Source organism: Camarhynchus parvulus, chromosome 17, assembly GCF_901933205.1.
Source record: "Camarhynchus parvulus chromosome 17, STF_HiC, whole genome shotgun sequence".
Lineage (NCBI taxonomy): Eukaryota > Metazoa > Chordata > Aves > Passeriformes > Thraupidae > Camarhynchus > Camarhynchus parvulus.
The window spans coordinates 5,093,257-5,108,733 of NC_044587.1; the positions used below are offsets into that span (position 1 = coordinate 5,093,257).

Consider the following 15,477-nt stretch of genomic DNA (forward strand, 5'->3'; position numbering starts at 1 on the left):
TGGAAGATCCTTGAACAGGTAGCCTTAAGCTGAGATAGGGGAGATTTGATTTGTATTCGATATTAGAAACAAAATTTTTCACCGTTTGGGTGGTCAGGCTTTGGAACAGGCTACGCAGGGAGGCGGTGGAGCACCATTCCTGGGGGCATCAAGATGTGGCACTGGGTGGTGTGGGTTTTAGTGGTTTAGGGGTTACAGTGGCAGTGCTGTATGGGCGGTTGGACACGATGATGTTAAAGGTCTCTTCTAACCATGATGATTCTTGGATCTCTCTATTCTAACACCCGGCCACACGGCCACAGAATGTAATATTTAATAACTGCGCTGCGCTCCCGATCGCGGTGGGTGCCGCCCCTTCCCCCCCCAACATGGCGGCGGCACCACCACCTCAGCCCCTCAGCGCTGGCCGCGCCCGTTCCCGCCCCAACATGGCGGTCGCCCCTCAGCGCCGGCCCCGCCTCTCTCCGCACCCGCCATGGCGGCGGCGGAAGCGGCGCCGTGGGGCGGAAGCGGCCGCCGGGCGGCTGGGCCGGGCGGGCAATGAAGCTGCGGCGGGGCGCGCTGCGGGCGGCCCTGGCGTTGGTGCTGCTGCCGCTCCTCACGCCGGCCGGTGCCGTGGAGCCCATCAGCGTGGGACTCGCCATCGCGGGTGCCGCTGCCTCGGCCCTCACCGGTTTCATCTCCTACCCGCGGCTCTACTGCTACTTCAGGGAGTGCTGCCTACAGCGGCACGACCCGCGCGCCGCCGCCGGTGCGGGACCGGGATGGGCTGAGGGGAGGTGGCGGGAGGGCGCCGGGGCAGCGGCGGCGCCGGGAGCCGGGCAGAGCCCGCGGGGCCTTCCCGTGGGCCGCCGCTCCAGCCCGGCCCTTTGGCCCCTGCCCGGGGCTGGCGGCCGCTACCGCGGGCCGGGTGAGCCCGCTCCCCGCCGCTGACAGTGTGGTCTCTCCATGCAGCTCTGCAGCAGAATTTGGACAAGAAGCTGTTCGGGCAGCACTTGGTGAGCAAGGTGGTTGTAAAAGCCGTGAGGGGTTTCTTGAACAATACCAACGCCAAAAAGCCTCTGGCGCTTTCCTTGCACGGGTGGACTGGAACAGGCAAAAACTTTGTCAGTAAGATCGTCGCCGAAAGCATTTATAAAAGAGGTCTGCAGAGTAAATATGTCCATCAGTTCGTGGCAACTTTACACTTTCCTCACGCTCACAGCATCAATCTCTACAAGGTAAGAATGAGCTGTGCTGCAATGAGTTATAAATGCCATGGCATGATCAGTACATCAGACCTAGATGTGATTTTATATAGTAACATGTATGCTGTGCCAGTTTTGTGATCTTCTGCACAGAACTGTGTAGATCTTAACATCCATCAGGATGCAATCTTCTGTACAGAACTGTTCTAACATCCATCAGGATTGCTTTTCCTGTGGATGTGAAGTTTTTTGCATGTGTTTTGAGCCTTTCTTTAGGAAAGAGTGATATAGTTTAATTTTCATTCTGCACTTTGCTTAGAGATGGAACTGACTTAAGATTAAACATGATTCCTAGTTAGGTGATGTGTTGGTGGGCACTGCAAAAAAACCAAATAGTTCATGACTGGGAAACAACCCAGTGACCCCCAGATTTGTCAGGCAGCATGGCAAGCTCACACTGGCTCTCTGAGGTATCATTGTCTATTTTACTGCACACTGAGCAGGTTATTTAATTTTCTGTGGATCCATTTCCAAGGTGTAAAGCAAAATCACTACATTTTTTTTCTGCTATCAGAAAGGTACAGGTAAATGTATTTGGAATTATGGTAGTTCTGTAGGCAGGGAGATAGCATGGAGCAGTAGCTTGGATGTGTTTTATGGGTTTTTGTTCTGACTTTGTTCACTGCACAGTTTGAATGAGTACCACTGTCTTGTAGTATTGCATGTTGATATTCAGTTTGTATGTGTTAAAAATGGGAACAGGATGGTCTACAAACCTGATTTCCAAATGGAGGAAATAGACATTTTCTCTTTTACAGCTTATTTCCCCCCTTCTTTTAACTGAGCCATTTTGAAATATAATGATGTTTTTCTGCATTTGTTGTGAGGTGAATACACTGGGGAAATTTGCTGCCTGAGGCAGTAGGAGGAAATATTGCTGTTTATCCCCAATACACCTGCAGTTCAGGGACTGAGCAGAATAAATTAAAAAGTGATGAATCACTGAAAATAGTCAGAACAGTTATTTCTCATTCATCTGCCAGCACATCAACCCTTTTCCCCCCAGTTAATGCATTATTGATCTTGAATGTAGTACTCAAGGTGAAAATGCAATGCTTAAGTGAGAGACTCTTGCAATGCAATAAAGCATTAGCCTTTCTGGACAAGAGTGTTGCAAGAAGGACTTGTAATTGTCTTCATTTAACTTCTGATTGATTAAAACACAGTTTAATTTTGTTTCTCCTTCTGCTAGTGATGATAGGTGCAATTTCTCACTGCTGGTGCCAGGTAGCAAATTTAATGTTGTTTATATTAAGGTTGTTTAGACCACAGTGCTGCCAAAAGGCATCATCTGACTTGTCAGAGCTTGGCTTTGTGTGGCTGTTCCTTGGTGGGACCCATTTTTTGTCCTACAATGCACTTTCATTTTTGCTTATCATATGAATATCTAGGAGAATTTCTGCTTCTCCCATCCTGTGTCTTGGTGTCTTAAAATTTTTCAGAACCAGCATGAGATTTTGTTGAGGTTTCATTTACAGCTTGTAACCATGTTTTAGTCAAGAAGCCAAAGCTATTGAAATTACACCACCGAAACAACTCCTTCAGGACAAGGTTCCATAAACAGAAAGTGCTATTTTTTTCTGTCTTTTCAACACAAACTCAGCATCTTTCACTTTTATGGCACTCAGGACCAGCTGCAGTCGTGGATTCGGGGAAATGTGAGCGTCTGTCCCCGCTCACTCTTCATATTTGATGAAATGGATAAAATGCATGCAGGGCTCATTGACTCCATCAAGCCCTTCCTGGACTACTATGAGCTGCTGGATGGGGTGTCCTACAGACAAGCCATCTTCATCTTCCTCAGGTAAACAGTGGCTTCTCAGGGTTGCTGTTCTGTACACTCCATGCTTTTACTTCATAACTGCAACTTTTAAAACTACCCCCAGCTGCAATCTCTGTTTTCTCTTTACTTAGCAATGCAGGAGCTGAAAAGATAACAGAGGTAGCACTAGATTTCTGGAGAAATGGGAGGACAAGGGAAGACATCCAGCTCACAGATATCCAAAATGCACTCTCTGTGTCTGTCTTCAACAACAAAAATAGTGAGTAAAGCTGGGATTGCTTTTGAGGTGCTGAAAGTTACACAACAGGGATGGGCTGCATTTAGCTGCAGCTATAAGCTATGGTTTCTTCTTGATGTGGCCTCCAGTTTTTGGCTTGTGAGGAGCAAAATGCAGTTTTGGGGCCTGCAGTTGGCTCCCAGGATGGGTGAAGATTCAGGAGCTCATTGTGCACCTTGGCCACCAGCCCGTTTGCTGCACGTTTAGGGGGAAGTGCTTCACAGGTTTCCTCACACAGGACTTCTGGTGAAAAGGGGTTTTAACATAATTATGCTCTGAATTTAGCATTGAAAGCAAACTCACTGTACTTCTTAAAAATTTTAGATACAAGCTCCAAAAAAGGAGTAAGAAATCTGGTCTGGGAGAGCTGATAAGAGAGAGAAAATCTGTCCCTCTGTAGGTGAGAGAGGGAAAGGTATGAGACCACCACCTGGAGAGCAAGGCTCAAGCACAGTCAAAATTCATTCATTCAGCCTAAAGGATCACATTTATGTGTCTGTCCAAAATTTTATGCACAGAGTAACATGAGAGGGGTTTGTATTGTCTTGTGCATTATAGAGCCTAAAATCCTAGGAGAATTCTTAGCTGTGATCTGCCCCTTACTCCCATTCAACCCGTGGTAGTGTTTAACTAGAGAAATGCTAACAAACCTCTTTCCCTTTGCAGGTGGATTTTGGCACAGCACCTTGATTGACAGAAACCTCATTGACTACTTCATTCCTTTCCTGCCTCTGGAGTACAAACATGTGAAAATGTGTGTCAGGGTTGAGATTGAGTCTCGTGGCTACGCTGTGGATGAAGACATTGTGAGCAGGATAGCTGAAGAAATGACCTACTTCCCCAGAGAGGAGAGAATCTATTCAGATAAAGGATGTAAAACTGTGGATGCAAAGCTGGATTATTATTATGACTTCTAATGCTTTATTGCTACAACCTGCAAAGAAGCAAATTTAACTTAATCACAAAGTGGGGGACCTGAGACATTTCATTTTTAAGTACTTTTTAAAGAAAAGAACGCTATTTTTTAACTGGTGTGTAAATAAGCAGCAGTGCCTCTGCATTTTTGTCACCATCACAGCTCCTGAGTGCTTCAGCCCTGTGCTGTGAAGGTAAGAAGGAACTGCTTTGGGAATTCCTGGATCTGGCAGGGCTCAAGACTCTTGAATCATGTGGTGATCATCGGAACCCTTTGGCAGATTCTTGACAGGTATAGAAGGACTGAGACTATAACCTAATTTTAATTTGATTTTGCTCTGATGTGTATGATCTCTAGACAATATGGAGAATTTTAATCAAAGTTCCTGTGTCTCTGAAAGCCTTCATTGGTCCTGTGTGGGAATATGCATTAAAAATAGAACACGTGTCTTTTTGCCTTCAACAGCTTGGGCCCAGTAAAGATAAGGGGGGATTCTGTTATTTAAAAATCTGGGCATACAGTGCCATTGTCTTTTTCAAAACTGATATATAACTTAGTCTCCTGTGTGTCAAACCAAGAATATAAAACTCTTTGTTGTGTATAATGCTCAGAGAGTAGATTTAATATCACAGGGAAGTGAGTTAAAATCCATAAATGCCACAGTGGTGTACTTAGTTCCTATTTTAGGTCAGTCTTTATGTTGCCTACAGCAGGTTCTTCCAGGGGTGATCTCAGGAGGGAGAACTGTGCTCTGGGAGTGGTGAGTCAGCTTCATGGAAAAGCTGCAACGTCATGGGAAATGAGTACAGATTAAATTTTACACCATGGAAATTGAAAAGAGGTTTCTCTTCTTCACTTACACATTGAATTCAGGGGTCAGCTTGCAGGGATTTCTCTTTTTCATCTTCTCACCATACTGTGTGCCTTTGAGGCAGGGATGGAGGCAGATCTAAAGGCATTTGAAAAAATAATAACCCACAAAATGTGTCCACTGAAGTTACTGTGAAGGGTGTCAGACTCATTTCTGAATGTGAGCACTGCAGAGGCTTTTTACATTCCAGTTGCTGTTCAAAATAAACTTTTCTCATCAGAAATGTATTTCTTAGCTACCTTCTGGTATTCTTTGCATTCAATGATTTGATACTCATTTTACACAAATTTATTCCATGTTGAGGAAGAGCACCCTGCATTCCTGGCTGTTCCAGCTGTGCTTGAGTACAAGTTCTGCTTCTGCAGTTCAAAGGGCAGAGATAGGAGGAGATGTGACTGTGCTATCTGGTGAACAAATCAAGCTTGGAATGGAAACTGCACTTCTGGACTGTTTATACTAATTACAGCCAGGTGGTTTTTGTAGAGGCAGACTTCCTAGATGCATGTGTGCTCAATAAGGATGAACTTGTCTTGTAGAGACCAGTTAAAACCCTGCTGCTCACCTCCTCCTCCTCCTCCTCCCACTGTGGTACCACTGCCTGAACACTGCAGGCTCTGTTTGAAGCCACCCTCATTTTCAGTGGCAGCATCTTGGAGTTTTCTCTGCAAGGGGGAAGAAAAAAGGGCTAGTGAGGCTCCAACTGGGCTTGCTCTGAAGGTGTGTGATATGCAAATTATCAATCTACTATTTGTCAGCAAATGAGTGCTTTGAACTCAGGTATTTATCTGCTTCTTTGACTTTCTGATTGTAGCAAATAACTGGCTAATGGGAAAAAGCAGATGTGATGATGATAAACTTGTACTGTGGTCTGGTATCAAGAGAATCAGTACAACCAAGCTGCCCTGTGGCTCTTCCAGGACTATTTTAGTTCTGCTTTGTGTGCCAGTGCAGCATCAATACAAGTATTTGATAGGCATTGCTAGTCAGTACCCTGAATGGCCCAGGGTAGATGGAAGCTTCCTCTGGAGAGCAGGAATGATGTGGGAAGGGTGGAGACTGCCTCTGTTTAATCTCTCTCCTGTTCTGCAGACCTGGCCAGGAGCAGCTCCATTGGGTAAAAGACATAGCTGTGCCTGGAATCACTCCCAGATTTGATCCTCCTGATCCTGTTATTCCTTCCCTGTATGGTTTCAGAGCTAAGGTACTCACTCTTTCCTGCTATGACTGGGTAACTTTGGCCATTATTCTATTTAAGAGGCCATTATTCTATTTAATAGGCCATTTAAGGCTGGATCAGACAACTTAAAGGAAAGTGGCATGGAGGAGAGGTCTGCTGCCCAGAGGAACAGTCCATTGGCCAGGTGAGAGGAGTTGAGCAGTCCCAAGAGTGAATTCTGTTCTTGCCAGAGTCCAGGACAAGCAGCTGCTGCTTTAGTTCAGCTTTCTGCAGGGAGTATTCTGAGATCTCACACTGCTGATAGAATCAGAGGCCGTGGTTCAAATCCACTGAAAGAGGAAGTGCTGCTGTCCTGGCAGCCAGAGGCAGCCTGGCCCCAGAGCCTGGGGTGCCCAGGGAGGAAAAGCAGCTGAGCTGTCCCAGGAGGGTGAAGTCCAAGTGAACAGCAGAGCCTGGGCTTCCCAGGCAGCTCCCTGACATTCCCTGGTGCATCCTCACAGCACAACACATGGGTAACAACTGCCCCGTCAGTGAGGGGTGAGCTGCTGCCAACAGCTGCCCCACACTGAGAAAGGAAGTGGAACAGAAACGTGCAGTGCAGCTTTCTAGTACTTTCCTATATCTGAAAATGATTAACCAAGAGAGAAGAAGTAACTTAGGATTTATTCCAACTGCAGTACAGTAGTATTTAGTGTTTTGAAATAGCACAAATATTTTCTTTTTGGAGTAAGTGAAACTGGATGAAGCATATACAACTATGAATAAATCAGTTAGTAGGGAAAACATCACACTGAAAAGTGACAGTCCAATGTCCCAAGGTTAATGGCTTGCTAGTGTTTGGCTCTGGAGATTGCATCACTGTGAACAGTTTGCCAACATTTGACAAACTCCAGTGGGGCTGTAAAAGGCAATCAACACTTTAAATTTAGAGCTTAACATGAGCGCTAAACTCTCTGTTGTAATTTGAATTAACATAATTGTAATGAGACCAATAATTAGCATTACCTCTTAAAGGAAGTTTAAGAACAAGTGAGGGAATAGATGATGCAGCATAAAAACAGCCCCCTCCCTTGTACCAATTTAAAACCGCAGTACAACCAACAAAGTGAAAGGCACTTCTGTCTTGCATTACAACATTTGATACACAAGCGATGGGAGACTAAGAGTTAAAGCTTGCAACAGCATTTAAAACCCAGCCTCCCCACTGGGTGAAGGTTAAATTGATCTTTCCCAGCTTCTTAACTCATCACTCACCCTTTCACACAGGCATTCTTTTATAAAACTAACTAGTGAGGTATAGGCTTGTTGCTGTTGTTTACATTTCAGCATAAAAATACACTATTAAAAATAATTTCTTCCGTTCAAGTGTCTTCCAAGCAAGGTGAGAGCAGCATTATCCACACCTTGACCAGTAGGAGCAGCTGGGAGGGACTACTACTACAGACCTCACAGACTTCAGGCCTAGGAGCCCACACATTAATCTGACAAACTGCAACAGTTAAATTATCATGATTGATTTTTCTGCTTAAGTACAAAAGACTGGCCTAGTATGTTGTAACAGATCTATCAGATGGGGCCCTCAGTTTAGGAAGACCTGGAGTCACAAATTTACTTAGCCACTTTAAAGAATACTTTAACAATTTATTTTTCCCCAAAGAAACATGGGGCAAGCTCTTACTTCTTCCTCCCTGCCCCCTCTCTATTATTTGGTAACACATTTCTAGGAGCTCATAATGACTTCCCATATTACTGTACTAGGAGATGGAGGATGTGCCCAGCTGAGGCACAGGAAGATTTCTACCATATCATCTTCTTACTGCAATGCACCAAGGAGTTCACCCTTGCAGACATGATCACAGTTCAGAACACAGCACACATCCCTCCATTTCACTGGGAATGTGAACAGGACCATGTACATGGAACAGAGGTACAACCATCTGGAAAAATTCCTCTGTTTTCCTTTGTTCCAATCTAGTTTATGTGGAAAGACGAATTAAATACTTCATAATCCCAGCATTGGAAGAATAAAGCAGGAGAGGCTGTATCCAGTGCTGTGTGTCACACTAGAAATTCTCTATAGACTAAAAGAAAACTAAAGGGGGCAACACTGGGATACCAGCCAGTTCAGAGATGAACAGGCTGGATGGGACTATGAGTGACCTGATTCATGGAAGTGTCCCTGCCCATGGCAGAGGATGTCACTAGATGATCTCTAAGTCCCAATTCTATGTTAAGTTAAAAAAAAAACAAAAACCAAAAACAAAAACCAAAAAAAAAAAACCCAACCAAACACACAAGCTACAAAGCCCATACAGCTCACTCTGGTATTTTCACCATACTCCCTGCAACAGTAAAAAAGTGTAAGTGCAAATACACAGATTTCCAAAAGCTCTGAAAGTGCTGTGGAGACTGAAAGTGGAAATCAACCCCTGGTGTTCGTATCTCTCATCACAAAGTCTTCATGAATATCCAGCTTGGCCTGTACAGTCTTGCAGCCTTTATCAGAGTAGATCCTCTGCTCCTTGGGGAAGTAGGTCATCTCATCTGCCACCTCCTGAACAATCTTCTCATCCACAGCATAGCCACGGGCTGCCATTTCAGCCCTCACACACATCTTCACATGCCTTTGCTCCAGGGGCAGGAAAGGGACAAAGTAGTCAATCAGGTTCCTGTCAATGATGCTGCTGTGCCACAGCCCACCTGGATAAATTGGGGGGAAAAAATCATAAGAAGGAGTTTTTCTAAACTTGATCCTGCATATGACAGGATCCACAGGCCAGGCTGGATTCACAGAGCACTTTGTCTCAGCCACTGAGGAATGAATTTCCCATTTTTGGGGCAAAGTGACTTACTATTCTTGTTGTTGAAGACTCCTACAGAGAGCAAGGGCTCCAGGTCTTTCAGCTGAATATCTTCCCTGCGCTTTCCACTTGCCCAGAAGTCAAGAGCTGCTTTGTTAATTAAATCACCACCTGCATTGCTGATCAGAAAAGAAAAATGTACAGTGGTGAAAAACAGACACAAGTGAACCAGAATTTCTTCTGCAGCCTGTTACACATATTGCTGATCTCCTTGATATCAAACAAATCATCAAAAAGAATCCTGTAAGCCAAAATTCAGGGAAAATCTCCAGTTCTTTAAGTAGCCATCAGCATGTGGTGGGTTGCCCCCAGCCAGCAGCCAAGCACTGACACAGCCACTTGGCTTACTCCTTCCTGCCTCAGTGGGATGGAAGGAGAAAATAGGAAGAACAAAAGTCTGAAGACTTGTGGGTCAAGATAAAGGTAGTTTTATAGGAGGAGAAAAAAAAAAAAAAAAACAAACAAAGAGGACTAAGGAAATCACTCACCACCCCCACAGTCAGACCAATGCCCAAATGCTAAAGAACTCTCAGCCTTAAAGATGAAACCCCATTTTTTTTCTCCACCCCTGTTTTTATTACTGAGCATGGCATACCACAGTATTAAATATCCTCCTGGGCACTTCAGGTCAGCTGTCCCAGCTGTGTCCTCCTGCCCACCCCAGCCTACTGTGGGAAAAGCCTTGAAGCTTTGCAAACATCATCCAGAAACGGGCAAAACATTGGTGTGTCATCAACTCTCAGAGCCACAAATCCCAAACAGCACCAGACTAGCTGCTCTGAACATATTTAACTCCATGCCAGCAAGGTCCAGTACTTGGTACACCCATCCCAAAATGTGATCTCTGCTCTGGGCCAGCTTCATGAGCTGAGCATGCTGCAGTGGCCATGCACAGCATCAGACCTGCTCCACTACAGCCACAAGTTCAGACTGCTCCCCACTGTCTTTGCACAGAGAATCTTCCCTCCAGAGCATTTTTTTGCTCTTCTTTGAATGAGGTGCCCAAGAAGCATCATTATCATCATAAACAAACATTCAGTATCTCAAAATGACAGAAACTGGTGCCACAGACCTGAGGAAGATGAAGATGGCTTTCCTGTAAGACACCCCATCAACTTCCTCATAATAGTCTAAGAAGGGCTTGATGGCATCAATGACACCTGGATGCATTTTGTCCATCTCATCAAAAATGAAGACAGAGGAGGGACAGGCACTGACATTGCCTCGAATCCAGTTCTGCAGCTGTTCCTGGAACAAGAGGTTGAAAGCCACTGAAAAACAAGGTTTTTTACTGGATGTACTGCAAGATTCTTGTGTATGACAGATTCTGGGGACACACTATCAAATTTCAGTATCCCACACTCACTGGCTGGTGAATGAAAGAGGAAGAAACCAAGAAAATGTTATCACCCAACACATGCAGACCAATGTCCAGCCAGAGCTAGAGCAACAACCACCTTGGAAACCAATGCTGCCCCATTTTTTCCTTCTTCAACCCCCATTTCTATGGCTGAGCATGACAGCATGTGGTATGGAACATCCTTTTGGCCATCAGGGGTCAGCTGTCCAGGCTGTGCCCCCTCCCCATCTCTTGCACACCCTAGGCAGGTTGATATGAGTGGGAAAACCTAGCAAGCTTTGAAGTTGTGCAAGCACTACTGTAACAGCCAAAACACCACTGTGATCTCAACATTATCAACACTGTTTCAGTCATAAATGCAAAACACGGCCCTGCGGGGGCTGTGGAGAAGGTGCCTTCCATCCCAGACAGCCAGGATAATGCAGCTGGAAGGACAAACTCTCCTGCAGCAAGCACGGGAATCAGCAGCAGATGGCATCAGTGAGAGGGTAGCGCTAGGAAATGGAAATTATCTCGGATTTGATTTCTCGGCCTTTTACTTTATGCATGAACTTCCCCTTCTGTCCCTCCTAAGCATCAATTTTGGAATTCCCAGCTGCACACCTCATGCTGTCAGGAATATGAATCAGAATATTCTGAGTTAGAAGGGACCCACAAGGATCATCGAGTCCAACTTTTACTTGAATGGCCCGTACGGGGATCGAACTCACAACCTTGGCATTATGAGCATCATGCTGAGCTCATCCCAGAGGGAACCTGCGGGAGATGTGCAGGACACCCCCGGCAGGGGTTCAGGCACCCACTGCGGTAACCGGGCCACCTCCAGCCCTCCTCACCTTGTACAGCTTGACCTGGTCGTGGTGGGGGAAGTGCAGGGTGGCCAGGAAGAGATGCACGAACTTGCTGCGCAGGCCGGCGGGGTGGACCTGCTCCGCCAGGATCTGGCTCAGGAAGTTCTTGCCGGTGCCGGCCCAGCCGTGCAGCGATAGCATCAGCGGCTTCTTGGGGCTGGGGTTGTTGCTGAAGCCCAGCACCGCCTTCAGCACCACGTCCTTGGCCAGGTGCTGCCCGAAGAGCCTGTTGTCCAGCTGCGCCTTCAGCGCTGCGGGGAGAGGGACAGCTCAGCACCGCCAGTCACCGCGCACGCCCCGGGCCGCGCTGCCCAGTGACCGGCCCGAGCTCGGGGGCAGCCCGGCCGCCCCCCGCCCCCGCCGTACCAGTGGCGTTGAGGCGCTGCTCGGCTCGGGGGCAGCACTCCACGTAGCTGCAGTAGAACCTGGGGTGCGACAGGTAGCCGGTGAGCGCCGAGGCCACGCCGATGGCCAGGCCCACGCTGAGCGGCTCCAGCGCCGCCAGCCCTGGCAGCAGCACCCACAGCAGCGGCACCGAGCGCGCCATGGCGGCCCCGAGCGCGCGCGCCGCGCCCGCCGCGCCTGCGCGCCGCGCGTCCCCGCCCCGTGAGGGGCTGCCGCCATCTTTGTGCCGGGCAGAGGTGCCGGATCCCGGGACACAGCGCGTCACCAGGGAAATTAAACACCAATACTGGCTCTTTGCTAGCGAGCGAGCGCTGCTTTAGTCTGGCCAGGCCGGCCAAATTGCAGCCTCCACACAGACACAAAGTTTTTTTTACTTATTTATACCGTTTTAACAAGCAACAGAATTATTATTCATCGGTTCTAAATTACATCATTTTCTTCCATTAATTACTATTCTACTCTCTATTGCTTATTGATTTCTTGCTTCTTGTGTTAATTAGTCCATAATTTTAGGGGTTTTTTTGTATCTTTTTCCTCTGGTAGGCACTTAACAATGAGTCTTTGCTAGTCTCGGACAAAATGTCCTTGTGTTCCATAATGTCTACATTTCAGGTGTCCACTCTCAACAATACATATGGCTCTCTCAGGCTTTGTTCATTGAGGCATATCAGAGTTAGTTTACCACAATGTAAAGTTTCAATATTTTCCCAAGCTGCGTTCCCTGCCTGTCGATTCGTGTCATTGGCACCACCGGGAAGAGCCTGATCCACCTCCGTGGATATTTACATATTTATACACATTGATGAGGTCTATCAACGGCATTTGCCACCCTGATGGTGCCATAAACCAGCACAGCCCATTTCTGCCAATACAAACCAAGAAATTAGCAAGGAAAATGCTCCGGTACTGCTCAGAGAAGCAAAACACACAACTTCTTGTGGGATAAGGAATATTAGGTTAGTCTGCCCTGTAGAATATAGAGATATATTAGGTCTCTGCCTTGTAGAGCCGCTGTGGGTGGTGACCCTTCTCTTCCACAAGCCCACCAAAGGAAGCTCTCACCACCTTGCGAAGGAACACCAGCCTGGCCCCCGTGCCCTCCCCACTGCCTTACCTGTGAAATTCACAGTGCTGTTCCTTTTGCAGCACTCCTGGAAGCGGCACTTGAGCCAGGAGTCGGAGGACAAGAGATGCCAAGCCATGACAGCGCCTCCCGCAACCACCGCAGCGCTGAGAGGGTCAAAAGCCGGCGTCAGGGTGGGCACAAGAACAAAAATTACAGCAGCCTTCAGGAGCTTCATGGTGGGAGCTGCCAGCCAGCCTGGCTCAGCAGGAAAAGAAACCAAAACAGAAACTGCAGAAAAACTTCCTGGAACGTGGAACCTGGGGCTGGAAGCCAAGTCTCCTGTAGGCTGGAGGTGTTAATGAGTTAACAGACTTATCACGCTGCTCCAGGAGAACCGAAAGTGTTGTGAACAGAGCGCTGCATAGGCACACTGAGAGTTTCGCTAGGACAATCCCAGCTCTGATGGGAGGAGGACTGGAACCTCTCAGCATCTTAACCAAGGTGCTAATTGGGCTGGTGATTAACGGAGAACACAGAGGTGCTTGTTTTGGGCTTAATTGCGAGTGGTTGTGCCCACAACATTACACAGCCCGAGGATTTCCGTAGCAGTGCTTAGGGCTCTGCAATTCATAGCACTGAACGTGTCAGAAAGCTCTGTGTAAAACCAAGTCCTCAGAGCAGATTTTTTTTTGTCCTGACAACTTCACTATCTCCCCACCACAACAAAAAAAAAAAAACCCACCAAAAGAGAAAAGGGTTTCTCTTCTCAGCGCTTTTCTTCCATAAAAAAAAAAAAAAAATTGTCAAACGCACTTTTCAGCAATCCCCTTTTATTTTTAAAATCTCATTGGAGAAACACTGAGCAGCGTTATTTAGTATTCAAAATAACCTGCTCAGGATTTGATGACCGTCTTGACAAGGGCGCCCAGTGCTGCCGACTGCCGAGCAGCCGGGAAATGCCGATGTTCCTTGCTGGAGAATCCCGAGAATCCAGGCTGCCAGCCGCCACCGAGCCTTGAGAGGGACACAGCTCAGACCCTCGGTTCCCCATTCCAAGGCTGAAATGGGGTTTCATTCCTGGGTTTGCCCAGCTGCCCTCCAAGCCCCGGGGTGTGCTGGGTTTCCAGGGTTTTCCTGCTGCTACCTCCACTTGGACACCCAGAGAGTCCAGAGGCACGGGACTGGCAGTGGGATATGCAGGATTCCATGGCGCCTTGGCTCTCTTCGAGCTGTCTTGGAGACAAATAAGTTTTATAAAGGTGGTTTAATGCCGCTGAAAATGCTGGGAATTCTCCAGTCGCCGCTTTCCTCTGCATCTGTCCGTCCTGAACGCTAGATGGGGCGTCAGACACAGGGTTTGGTCCATTCGAGAGCAGTTTCTGCAGAGAACTGAGTCATGTCTGAGAAAAACAAAGTGTGGACGCCCATCTGCAGAGCTGACAGCTTGTGTTGTGAAACGTGATTTCTTGGGATACACAGTGACCCGGCCCGCGGCTGCTGAGGGATCACAGAGAGCCAGAGCTATGAGAGCCATTCCAGCAAAACAGCCAAAGTCATCCTACAAAGGAAGGTGGAGGGATTGGATAGAGAAATCAGGCTGTTCAGCTGGGATCTGCAGATTCTTGTCTATCTGATTACAGTGGACAGGTTGCCTTTTATTTCTTTTATTACAGTGTGAGCAGGTTGCCTTTTATTTATTTTATTACAGTGTGAGCTGGTTGCCTTGCTCACCTCTCAGGCTTCAGCGGGTATTTCACCATTCCCCTGTAGAATCAGCATGGTCTAAAAAACACAGACAGTGACTGTCTCCCCTGAATCTCTCCAGGACAAAGGGTAGTGCCATGTTATCTTGCAAAGGGTGAATCAGTTTCATAGCAGAGTCTTTTCTGACTGATGTATGAAGGGGGTGAGATGTCCTGAGCAAATTTTTCATGGCGCTCTCGTGTGTTTCACAAGGTCTCAACAGCTTGGAAGGGACTGCATCTCCCAAAACACAGTTGGGAAATGCAAAGTGATATGCTAGAAACAGCCCAGAGAAGGAGAATTACCTCATCTGCAAAAAGAAGGGGTAGCATGAAATACATCTATAGATCTCCTTTCCATGTGGGAGGGAGGTGGCATATATTTCCTATACAACAATGGGATGTATGCTGCATAACAGGTACCAGATGGGTGTTTAAATAATCTTCAGCTGCTGCATGTCATGCTGTTATCTCATTATCCATTACAAGTTAAATGGGTTCAAGCTGGGCCTGGACATGGATGAGATGTCTAATAGTGGTGGTGAGGCTGACATTGATGGCAATTTCCTTGAACAGCAGTCTGGAAGCTCCAAGTGGAGCACAGACCCTGCACCACACAGTCCACAGTGCAATGTTTTGTGCCTGTTGTGTTGAACACCTTATTCCTCAACACCCTCCTGTGCCCTGGGCACAGAACTGGCATCCTGTCATGCCTTGATGTTGCCCTCCTGACCAGCACAGGGGAGGGGTGGTTGGCCAGCAGTGGGTCATCTTGAACCAGCTGCCACAAGCTGAAAGTACTGAAAATCTGCAGCAGAGAAGAACTTTAGATAGGTGTTCAATGTGCAATAGGCTTGAGGGGTGTCTGTGATTTAGGGTGCCTGTGATTTGGGATGTTGATCAGCAGTGAAAGTGGTGTGG

The 15,477-nt window shown here is 47.1% G+C and overlaps 2 protein-coding genes across 2 annotated transcripts; one reads left to right on the top strand and one right to left on the bottom strand.

The window, feature by feature from the left end:
- Positions 1–490: 490 nt before the first annotated feature.
- Positions 491–5,321, top strand: LOC115910841 (torsin-1A-like). Its single transcript, XM_030961325.1, has 5 exons — positions 491–751; positions 955–1,220; positions 2,876–3,051; positions 3,162–3,289; positions 3,974–5,321. The coding sequence occupies exons 1-5, from the start codon at positions 541–543 to the stop codon at positions 4,222–4,224; spliced, it is 1,032 nt and encodes a 343-aa protein (XP_030817185.1). The 5' UTR covers positions 491–540; the 3' UTR covers positions 4,225–5,321.
- Positions 5,322–6,915: 1,594 nt separating this feature from the next.
- Positions 6,916–11,908, bottom strand: LOC115910998 (torsin-1B-like). Its single transcript, XM_030961627.1, has 5 exons — positions 11,710–11,908; positions 11,329–11,594; positions 10,205–10,380; positions 9,124–9,251; positions 6,916–8,971 (listed from the first exon to the last, which is right to left on the bottom strand). The coding sequence occupies exons 1-5, from the start codon at positions 11,888–11,890 to the stop codon at positions 8,694–8,696; spliced, it is 1,029 nt and encodes a 342-aa protein (XP_030817487.1). The 5' UTR covers positions 11,891–11,908; the 3' UTR covers positions 6,916–8,693.
- Positions 11,909–15,477: the final 3,569 nt, after the last annotated feature.